Source organism: Chiloscyllium plagiosum, chromosome 21, assembly GCF_004010195.1.
Source record: "Chiloscyllium plagiosum isolate BGI_BamShark_2017 chromosome 21, ASM401019v2, whole genome shotgun sequence".
NCBI classification, from domain to species: Eukaryota; Metazoa; Chordata; class Chondrichthyes; order Orectolobiformes; family Hemiscylliidae; genus Chiloscyllium; species Chiloscyllium plagiosum.
Window position 1 is genome coordinate 35,353,077 of NC_057730.1, and position 11,896 is coordinate 35,364,972.

Genomic DNA, 11,896 nt, shown 5'->3' on the forward strand with positions numbered 1-11,896 from the left:
ACTTGATCGGACTGGAATTGATCAAATCAGCTGCACAGTTCAAGTGCCAGATCTGGACTGAAATACCAGTAGGTTATCATATCAAATTCAACTGGTGCCATTTTCCACTAGACTAGGATTTATAAAGCACCCATGCCAGACTGGTAAATGTTCCTGTACCAGGCTGGGATCAGTAAGTGCCTCAGATATCAAGCTGGGACTGGAAGAAGGAAACAGATGGTTCAATTCAATGACCTAGATATTGTGCACTTCCAGATGGATGATGTGTGGTAAGGGGGAGGTTGTAATGACATAGACTGCCCCGAAAGGAAACAGGCTGCGAAAGAGAGTATTGATGACCCAGGCTGCTCCCTGGAGAATGGAGAAAACAGACTCTGGAGGTAATGTTAGGGGAAAGAAATAAAATTGTCACACTGGTTACAATTAAGCACAGGGATCAGAAACCTCTGCAGGACAGAATTTCACGAGATCAAAGCAACAGAGATTCATAAATAAGGATATGATCCTTTCTTTGATTCACAAGTTCGGAAGGTGTTTAGATCTCTCAAACACATGGCAATGTGGAATACTCTTTTTCATCAAATTCACAAAAGCACTTCAGTGATTAAACATTCCCCAAACAACATCTTACCCTTAAGTCTCGAATAGTTCCTTCCCCCAAAACCATTTACATTAAATCTGGTAAAATATTTGTTACAAGGAGGATGGAAATGCATTTCAACACACACATGTATACAGACACTCCCAAATACGCACATATTCTCAAACACCCACATGCAAATGCGCACACACAGGGCTCTCTCAAATAAATACACACACACAAATGACTTGGTTATGCATCAAAATGCTTTCATTTAACTTCATTCTGTTTGAGACTTGTTTTTCAGCTGCTGCACAATGACAATGAGGAGCTGTGAAGGCCAGGTCACCGCCATGGTTACAGAGTTCTGGCCTTTTTGGTTAAGCAGGGGTCAAAGTCGCCCTCCCCCCAGGCTATGAGAGAATATCTCAGAGGAAAGGCCGTGACCTCCTGCTCTGCTGCTGCGAGAGAGGTCACCACTTCCATCCCCGCCTCCTGAGCCTTTTAGCTCTCTCATGATTTTTAAAAAGAAAAGTGCGATAAAAAGGGGCCTCTGAGGGCTCCCAGATGCTGCTCAAAGTTGAATTTGTTAACGAGAAACAGGGAAGGCATGAAAGGGAAGGATTACCCAGTAGCCATTTCAGCAAGTTCTCAATTTTAAAAATCTTCAGAAATCCAATGTTGGTGTAAAGCCCATTTCAGTTACATTTGCGGGGTTCCCTTCATTTAGTCCAGGCGTGAACTGCAGGGAATGATTTTTAACCATCCTTAACTTGTTTGCAATGTTGCCCATCAGGTGCTCCGTGAAGCTAACTTGCCTCTCTTTGGAGCAGGAGATGATCACTTGGCCCTCTTGAGTTTGCTCTGCCACTCAGCAAGATCATGGCTGACCTCATGGTGGTCTCAGCCGCACTTTCCCATCTGCCCCTCAGAACCCTTGATAGCTTTCATAATATTTTGCAATCTACCGAATCACAAAACACAATGGTTAAAAATCACTCCCTGCAGTTCACACCTGGATTAAAATGTGGTGAATTCCCTAATGTCATTCAAAGGAGCTTTACACCCACATCAGATTAATAGTCTGTGAAATCCTGTCTCCTTAGGGCAAAGCCTGCACTAAACTCAATGGCTTCATTACTTTAGCACTGTACTAACTGCGCTGCCCTGAAAGCCATATTGCTCACAGGAAATTGCAGCTTGCTACCCATAAATTCAGAGGCATAAACAATCAGACTGTGTGAACCCTCTCCGAGACCCTGACAAAGTGTGAAACCCTGGCAATCTCTTTCGTGCCTTAATTTTTAACCTGTCTCAGCTTAAATGCAAGAACCTTCCATCTAAAGGAAAGGGAAACAGCCGACAATTCAAAAGGCAGGGCCTCTTAAAAGGCTGCCTGTCACCATCTTGAATAGCCCCATTGCTACTGGCAGCAACCCCAGGTCGCTTCAGGATGATGGTACAGCTCCCTTGGGATTGATGTGCCTCTCTAACAACTGCACAAGACCACTGTGCTGTGGCCCAGCATTCCTCTGTGATCCTTAAACCAAAGCTAACACGACTGCAGGAAGCCAACAGGAGGATTTATTCTGTCCTACCCTTTGGTGACCTTTACTCTCTATTATTCAGGAATTCCCCAGAGGATCCTTGAAAACCGAACTGGAATTCCGTGCTTTTATTCATCTGTTTGTGCTAATCAGGGTGGTCTAAAATCAGCAGAGTGACGCTGATCTATCCCACTCTCTCTACAGCCCCCTGATCTGACCTGATCCTCTGGAGCATTAAGTTTCAAACAAATACTTCAAATTCTTCATTAAATTCAGGCACCATTAGAACCAAAGTAACTCGGTAAAAATGCATTTGTTTTATTGATGTCGGATTTTTTTTGCCTTTTTAAGTATTCCTTTCCCCTAAACACGCTTCCTTCGCTCAGGCTGGTGTTGATGCTATGTAATTCCATAACGGGTTTATTCAGAATCCTCAAAAGCAGACAGGCCTTTCCTTTTGTTCCTGTGCCCTGTGTAAAGAAGCCACCTCTGAGGACTGCCCTCACTGCTCGAATGGATGAATCCGGCAAGTTGCTTGGGACGGACAGCCCACAGGTTCTGTTGCAACCAGACTCAGGCTTCAAATTCGTTTCAGAAAGCCTTCTATTCCAACACTGATGGACCTGTTTAAATCCTGTGCAAGCCTCCACGTAGTTTCCAGGGACAGTGCCAGTCTCATCTATTTGAGAGGGATGGCCCTCAGTAACAAGAAATGTGGTCCAAAAGCAACCTCCTCAGTCACAAACATCCTGACTACAACCCTGGGCATCTCTGGGCCTGGGACATGACTAATGTCGGGTAACCTCTGGTAAGATGACCCTTTACCAGCTGTGAAAGGTTTCCGTCATTAGGACTGAGAGCAGATCTTCAGCCAGCTATTAAAGGCCAGCTGCAGTGAACTCGACTGTTTCTCCAGCTGGGGTCAGCGATTCTGTGTGGCCCAAGAAATAAAAGACAGCCTGACCCAGAGAGGGGGGGGAGCCTGCAGAACTCTCTGCCACAAAAAGTCATTAAGGCAAAAATATTTGAATGTTTTCAAACAGGAGTTAGATGTAGATCTCAGTGTTAATGGGATCCAAGAGTATGGGGAGAAAGTGGGACAAGGCAATGAACTTGGAAGATCAGCCATGATCACACTGAATGGCATAGCAGGCTCAAAAGGGCCAAATAGCCTCCTCCTATTCCTATTTTCTATGTTTCTATGGAAAATTAGTGCCCAATATTTGGGAAGGCTCAATTTGTTATTGTTGGTGAAGACGAACAACAGCTGGTGGTTACCATCTTCCCTTCGGCAGTCCCCCAGGATTGAGTTTGACCAGCTTTCACTCCACTTCAATAGGTTTGGAGCTGGCTGATCAGTCCAATGTAGTCTCTCCCACACACAGAGCCGGTGGTGCTGGAAGGGTTGGGGAGATGGGTTGTTTGAAGGTGTGTGTGTGTGCCCTCTGACACCTCAACTTCACCTCTGCATGTCTCTGAAAACATCTCTCCGTGGGTTCCCGGGAATCTGCTGCCATGACTGAGTTCTGAGTAGAGCAGCTGTTTCAGAGAGTCCGGTGTCCAGTTATTGAGTGACATGTCCATCCCAGCACAGCGATGCACGCGTGACCAGCCTATCAATGTTCGGTATGCTAGCTTGCGAGAGGTGGTTGTTTTTTGGACCACGTTTCTTGCCAGCAGGCAAAGTGGAACTTGTCAAGGCTCCATTAATCAAGGGTCGCCAGAGATTTGAGGTGCCTGCAGAAGGTTGTCCAAACAGATGAAGCAGACAAAAGTTTGGCCACAACTATACATTGGACTTCTGGTCCAGGATGAAGCTGGAGTAGGGCCCTTCAGCCAGCGCTCATCCACTCCAACCATTCTTCTTCTTCCTCCTGGTGTTTCTTGTTGTCTTCTCTCCCAGCATGGCAAGGCACGGCACAGCAGCCTCCAGCCTTTGTGGTGACTGTTTTATAAATTCTCAAGGATCGGGTTCGCAGGAGAGTAATCTGACACAGACCAGGAGAAAAGAACTGAGAGACGAGTTTGCTAGAATATAAGTATTTTATTCCCCGCAGTGTCGTCTCAACCAGGTCTCGTACTTACAACGGGTCTGGTTTATACTCACTCTACATGTTACCGGAACTGGGAGCCGTCAGTTCTCGTAGAGCGGTTGCCAACAACCCACGCTCGGCGGTTAAACGTAACCCGGAGCAGACTCTACCGAACTGGGGACTTTCCCAGCTTATATACTCTTTCGAGATCTAAACATTCATGCGAACAACAGGGCAAGACTCTTTACGAGTTTCAGCTGGAACCAATTAAGCTTGCAACATCCTGTTTGACAGTGTCTGTTCCTTATCAAGGCTGGTAGCATAAACACCATAAGCAACACATTCCATTCCGGCAACATATTCATGCGAACAACAGGGCAAGACTAAGCAACACCTTCCATTCCGGTAACATATTCATGCGAACAACAGGGCAAGACTAAGCAACACCTTCCATTCCGGTAACATATTCATAATAAGATTCACACATGTATTGGGACATAATTTTAACCCTTTCACCACAAGAGGGTAGGCAAAGAATTGGTAAATGGAATATAGTGTGGGAAAGTGTGAAGTTATGCAGTTTGGTAGGAAGATTAGAGGTGTAGATAATTTTCTAAATGGAGAAAAGCTTCAGTAACCTGAAGCACAAAGGAACTTGGGAGTCTGAGTTCAGGATTCTCTTAAAGTTAAAATGCAGGTTCAGTTGGCAGTTAGGAAGGCAAGTGTAACGTTAGCATTCATTTCAAGACGACTAGAAAACGAGGAGAAATACATTCCTGTATAAGGCTCTGGTCAGATCACATTTGGAATACTGAAAGCAGTTTTGAGCCCCATATCAAAGGAAGGATCTGCTGGCATTGGAAGGATTCCAGAGGACTTTTACAAGGATGACCCTGGGGATGAAGGGCTTGTCATATTAAGGGTGGTTGAGGATCTATACTTGGAGTTTAGAAGGATAAAGTGGGATCTGATTGAACTTGCAGAATACTGAGATGCCTGGATATGGACATGGAGAAGATCTTTCCACTAGTAGGAGAAACTAGAAACTAGGCACAGCCTCAAAGTGAATGGTCGACCCTTTAGGACTGAGATGAGGAATTTCTTCAGCCATAATGTGGTTAATCTGTGGCACTTATTGCTGCAGAGGGCTGTGGAGGCCAAGTCATTGTGAGTATTTAAGACGGATAGGTTATTGATTAGTAAGGGGTCAAGGGTTACAGAGACGAGACAAGGCAAGACAGAATGGGTTTGAGAAACATTATCAGCCATGATTGAATGACCGAGCAGACTCTATAAGTATGCTCCTATGACCATCCACCCTTTATATCATTATGGCTGACAACAAGTAAGTGCTTTCCTTATTTTGTATTTACTTTGAAATAGCAATAGTTACACAACATTTAACATTTGTCAGGCAGAGATTTTGTCCATTTGGTGTTTCAAAAAGTTAAAATACTATTATGTCTCCATTACAAGTGTGCAAAATTAACTAATAAAAGACGTACCCCCAATGGTTAACATATTCCTGCAAGTTGAAGTTTGGACATGATTGTTTGAATGTTTCCTCTCATTATGGTGTTTTCTCTGTGCTATAATGTAGATGATTGATGTCCTTAAGGCTAAGATATCAGAACAGCAACAGCAACAGATGGCTCAGGAAATGCAGCTGACAACATTGCACACGGAGCGCCAGGAGCTACATGAGCAAGTGGAAGTGCAACACAAGTAAGTCCAAAAATAAACCATTATATGTACCATTAAGCAGAATTATACTGATTGTTTTAATCTCTATCTCTATCTCTATTTCATTCACAAAACCATTCTTGATGTAGTTGGAGTTTTTGAACCTGGAAAGAAAGCTACAAATGTATTAACTTTTAAAATCTTAAAACAAAAGAATTTCTTTGCAATTTCATTTTATCTCCCATTGCCTCTTGATGGTGTTGACTTATCTTGGAATTTGGTTCCAATGCAACTGGCAAGCCTTCAGTTTTTCGTCCTAGTCCCATAAGAGTCCACAGACTGCCATTATCTTCATTCAGCATCATCAGGCAACAGAGCAGTTTGAAATGGCTGCTGTCTCCATTATCCTGGCGTGGCTTGACATCTGCAGTCTCTGTCTTTTGTTAAATAGACTGCATCTCTAGGTTTGGATTTACTGGCGTAGTTGTCCTCTGCTGCCTCAGCCGTGACCATTATTCATAGGTGAGCCAAGATAGTAAATGTCAAAAGGCCAATCATTTCTGTGGGCTTTACAAATGAACTTGATCTATCATTTTCTGTAGAGGTATAAAATTTAGGAGTGGAATCCAAGTAAAAGTTGACTGCCCTAACTTAGGGAAACTTCAGCTGAATGTACGATGTTAGTACTGCCCTAGTTAAGGTCAGCTTCAGAAGGAGATTGAATGGAATTTTTCTCACGTATGTGGCTGAGACGTAGGAACAGAAGAAAGACTCTGTTGAAATTTTGCAAAGAAGAGTGGTAGAGATTCATAGACCCATGAAAAAATAAAACTGAAATTTAAAACAAAAGGAATCTCCTTATGTTACCTCTTTTATTTTTGGAGATTTCTGTGACCTAACTTGTTTTAAATTTTGTCTCCTTTCCCAAAATAGGAAGTGGCAAGAGGCTGTGCAAAAGATTCAGACTCTTGAAGCAGCTCAAGTGGTTAATGCTGAGAATGAGCAGAAATTGAAGGTGAGCAACAGTTTGATTATTCTCACTGTTCTCAAGAAAGTGAACAGGATATTCTGTTTGTCATTGCAGAGTAATGGATGTTGCTAAATGAGCTGCTTGACGAAGGGCTTGAGTAATTGAGTAAAATGGGAGAAAGTGAGGACTGCAGATGCTGGAGGTCAGAGCTGAAAAATGTGTTGCTGGAAAAGCGCAGCAGGTTAGGCAGCATCAAAGGAGCAGGAGAATCAACGTTTTGGGCATAAGCCCTTCTTCAGGAATCCTGAAGAAGGGCTTATGCCCGAAACGTCGATTCTCCTGCTCCTTTAATGCTGCCTGACCTGCTGCGCTTTTCCAGCAACACATTTTTCAGTAATTGAGTAAAATGGTGATTCAGTAAGATTTTGTGATATACTCTGTGTTTTGGTGCTGAAGTACTTAAACCACGTGGACTAAGAGCTCATATTTCAGTTCCCATTGAGCTTTACTCAGTTGTGGGTACCAATAGACTGCTGTAGTCAAACCTGAGAACTTTGAATGTGTGAAGGGGAAGAGATCATTAACTGTTTATGTTTCCAAGTTTTATCCACTGGCTACTGTTGTAATAAGTGAGAGTGAGAATAGATTGAATTTAGCAGTAATGTTCCCTGTTTTTGAGTAATCCATCATGATTTACTACTGAATGATTGACTACAATGGAACTCAAAAGTTGGACGAAGTATGATGATACTGCTTGCATCCACAAAATCATGTTGCCTGGAACATTATTTGGAGAATATAAGGCAAAATGAAAATGAGAAAATAAAGCTTAAAAATTCCAATGCTTATGTCTGGTTTCTTAATTTTACAGGAATTAGAGAATAAAATGACTCAGCAAGAACAAGACTCTGTGATTGTAAAGAACATGCGGTCAGATCTAGGTCGAATTCCTGAACTGGAGAAAGAGCTTCGACAGCTGAAGGAGAAGAATGCCTATTGCAGGTAAATAAATGTGATCATCTGATTAGTCACTTTTCTGGTGAAGCATCTTGATTATAACATGCAATATTTTCATGAAATATGCTGAATTAAAGGCAAACATGATATCCCTCAAATTCAGATCAGCCTATTTGATCATAAGAGACTAATCTGTGAATATGGTGTATTCTCATTGAACCTTTGTACAATGCTGCTTTTTAATGTACCTGTATTCGTTTAAGATCACTTGCACAGCTGGTCCTGGAGAATTGTTACACTTACATCAAATATGGTTAAATGCTCTCTGTACGTTTTTGAGCTATTATCCATTTCTGAGAGAAACTGTCAACTTCTTTGCAAAATGAAATAAGATCTTTGATACTAAAGAGGGATGAAGAAACTTCTGGCTACATCTGTGGAGAAAGAAACAGAACTAACATTTCAAGTCTGGTACTACTGTTCAGAACTGAAGAAGTTCTCTGTCCACAGATGCTGCCAGATCTGCTGAGTTTCTCCAATATTCTCTCTCTCTTTCAGATTTCCAGTGTTTTTGTATTTTGATTTTATGGAAGATTTTCGATGCTGGTAATGGAGTAAGGAATGAAACATGGGATTATATCTCAAACAAATCCTATCTTTGACAAACAGGGAGGTGGAAGATAACAATTCACTGCTGAAGGAAGAATTAGAAAGTCTTCGTAAAAAGCTTGAACGTCTCGAGAAGTTAAAGGAAGAGAAGGTTGCTCTGGAATTGGAAAATGAGGTTAATGTTTATTTCATTTAGTTTGTTTCTTTCTTTGTGCCCTTCCCAGATAATATGACCGTCATAACATGATTAGGTGAAATGCATCAAATAGTTTGTTCCTTCCCATTCTAGGAAGGGTTGGTGACGATTCGCCACGGCAGATTTACCACCGATGATTTTCCACTGCCAGTTCTCCACCAGCATTTCTCCACTGGGGTTGTTTGATCTCTGGAGACTATTCGCCACCGGAAATATATATATATATATGTACTGATTGTTTTCCCTCCCACCTGTTCTTTCATACTTCTTAATCCCCTCTATTTATACAACTACATACTACATATTGATTAAAAAAAAGGTAAAATAAATATCATTTTATTGGTTTATATATAAAAATGAGTTACAAACTTTAACCAGAAAAAGGAAATATATTTTAAAAATCTTTATAATGGCAGTAAAATCTCACATTAATATTAAACAATGAAATTTCAGTTCATTTGATAGTTATGCGCTATTCCTCTAAGATATTCCAAACAATCTCTTCACCATATTCAAGAACAATGCAACGCAAACACCACCTTAACCAATATAACGACAATTTTATATAGTTTAGAGATGCTTGTTCTCCAACATTTTAAACGTTGTTAAATTTAAAAAAATCTATTAACAAAAATAAATGGTTATTAAGACAAGTAAATGCTACCACCAATATTCAAAATATACGACTTATTTGTGGTGGCGAATTGTCTTCAGTGGCCAATGGGTGGTGGCTAAGCGTCCTCAGTGGACAAAGGACAGTGGCTAATCGTCGGTGGCGAATCTGTTGTGAATGGTCCCATCCCGTCTAGGAAAGGTGGAGGATCTTGCAATCATTGGATCAGTTAGCTATACTATTGATGGATTTGAGTGTATGTTTTCACTAGAACATAACGAGGAGCAGGAGTGGGCAATTTACCCCCTCGAGCCTGCTCTGCCATTTGATACGATCATGGCTGACCTCATCTTGGCTTTAATACAATTTTCTTGCCCACTCCCCATAACCCTTCAACTCTACTTATTAAATTCCATCTCCTCCTCAAATTTACTCACTGTCCCAGATCAGCCACAGTCCTGGGGGCAATGAATTCCACAGATTCACAGTCTGTACTGAGTTTGCAACTAAAACAAAACATATTGGTTCCTCAAATCATGATGTTGTATATGGTTTTCAATGTCTCACTATGGGAAAGGTTTCATTTGCAGAGAATACTGGAGGGATTTGCTGATACCAGGAATGAAAGGCTTTCAGTTAATAAGAGAGGATGGAGTAAAAGCTGTTCTCTTAATGAAAAACAGGGAAAATTAAATGGAGAACCAAAAGAGCTGCTCAGAATTGTGAAGTGCCTTGTTTGCAATAATTTGAAAACTGTTATTTACTTTCATTCCAAGGATTACAATCCTAACTTTTCCAATCGTATCACCTAAACTGAACTTTCTCAGTCTTGGAACCATTCCTGTGAACCTCTTCTGCAGTTTCTCCAATGCCCTTCCTATATTTTAGCACTCAGAATTATACACAATACTTTAGTTGGGATTTAAGAGTGTCTTTTATAAGTTCAGACTGTATCCTTTAACTGCTATCTTCACCTGTCCTGCCATGTTCACTGATCCATGTGCATATACATCCAGGTTTCTCTGCTCCTGCACCCCATTTAGAATTGTACTCTTTATTTTATACCCTTTATTTCCTCCTACCAAAATACATCAATTTACACATCTTTGCATTGACCTTCATCTGCCACATATTTTCCCAGTCCACCAATTTGGTTAGGTCATTGAGAGTTCTGCAGTGTCCTCCTTTATACTTTTTACAATGCTTCCAAGTTTTGTATCAACTGCAAACTTTGAAATTTGTCAAGATTTAAATTGTTGCTATATATTGGATAAATAAAAGGTCCGAATGCTGATCCTTTACAAATCTTCCTTCAGCCTGAAAAATATTCAATGTCAGATATCACTTGGCTATTTTGTAACCATGTGAGCTATATCTTTTCTCATAAGTCAATTATTTGGTGCTGTTTCGAATGACTTTGAGAAGACAATATCTCTAGTTCTTTGTTCGGTGTATGGACTTCTGAGGCCTGTACACAGCAGCGACCTATGAACACAGAAGTCTGTCAGCACGTCTATTGTGGCATGCGCAGAACCTCAGAGCATCTGCAATCATGCAGCTTAGAGGGAGCACTGGTCACCGACGCTTTGTTGCATCTTCAAATTCCAACAAGTTAGTTAAACATGGTTTTCTTATTAGAAATGTTGAAACTTTATTGCTGGAACAGCACAGCAGGTCAGGCAGCATCCAGGGAACAGGAGATTCGACGTTTCGGGCACAGGCCCTTCTTCAGGAATGAGCAGAGAGTGTTCAGCAGGAGAAGATAAAAGGTAGGGAGGAGGGACTTGGAGGAGGGGAGTTGGAAATGTGATAGGTGGAAAGTGTGCAGTGAGAGAGGGACTCACTGAAATCTTTGTAGAGAGAGGCAGAGAGCTTCTTCAAGGAAGGCATCCTTGTAAGAGGATTCGCAGTAGGTTGAAATCTTCGAGGAGAAAGTGAGATCTGCAGATGCTGGAGATCAAAGTTGAAACTTTATTGCTGGAACAGCACAGCAGGTCAGGCAGCATCCAGGGAACAGGAGATTCGACGTTTCGGGCACAGGCCCTTCTTCAGGAATGAGCAGAGAGTGTTAGATCTTTGTAGAGAGAGGCAGAGAGCTTCTTCAAGGAAGGCATCCTTGTAAGAGGATTCGCAGTAGGTTGAAATCTTCGAGGAGAAAGTGAGATCTGCAGATGCTGGAGATCAAAGTTGAAACTTTATTGCTGGAACAGCACAGCAGGTCAGGCAGCATCCAGGGAACAGGAGATTCGACGTTTCGGGCACAGGCCCTTCTTCAGGAATACAAAATCTTCCCCATTTACCTCAACCCCCATCACCACTCATCCTGCACATCCTCTGTGCGGCCTACTCATTCATTTGGGAAACTTTCTCACCTGCACCAACATAAAAGCTGTGCTACCACTTACATCCTTTTGTATTAACTATCTCTCTCTCTATCTCCCTCTTAATTCAGAGGAAAACAATCCATAATAGGGCAGAAAGTGTGATGTTGGGTGGCTGCTGTCCACTCTGTGCCTCCTTATCCCTTATGAGCAGAGGATCCTGAATCTGGCCAAACTAAGCCGGGCCTGGACTGGAATCAGAGACGGTGCTTGAACCACTGCGCCAGCATCCCAAGAGAGCTCAGGTTAACCTCCTTGATTGGACTGAGGCCTGCTGACAGCCTTGTGTCTGCGCCAAATGTTATGGTAAGACAATAGTAATATGAG

General features: G+C 42.0%; 1 protein-coding gene across 2 annotated transcripts in view; it reads left to right on the forward strand.

Annotated features, from left to right (window-relative positions):
* mad1l1 (mitotic arrest deficient 1 like 1) overlaps window positions 1-11,896 on the forward strand; it is a 906,958-nt gene that overhangs the window by 10,294 nt on the left and 884,768 nt on the right. For both annotated transcript variants that reach the window (XM_043711818.1, XM_043711819.1), the window contains exons 5-8: window positions 5,761-5,885; window positions 6,777-6,858; window positions 7,685-7,815; window positions 8,440-8,554. In XM_043711818.1, coding sequence (XP_043567753.1) covers window positions 5,761-5,885; window positions 6,777-6,858; window positions 7,685-7,815; window positions 8,440-8,554 — 453 coding nt within the window. The remainder of the gene's footprint in view (window positions 1-5,760; window positions 5,886-6,776; window positions 6,859-7,684; window positions 7,816-8,439; window positions 8,555-11,896) is intronic.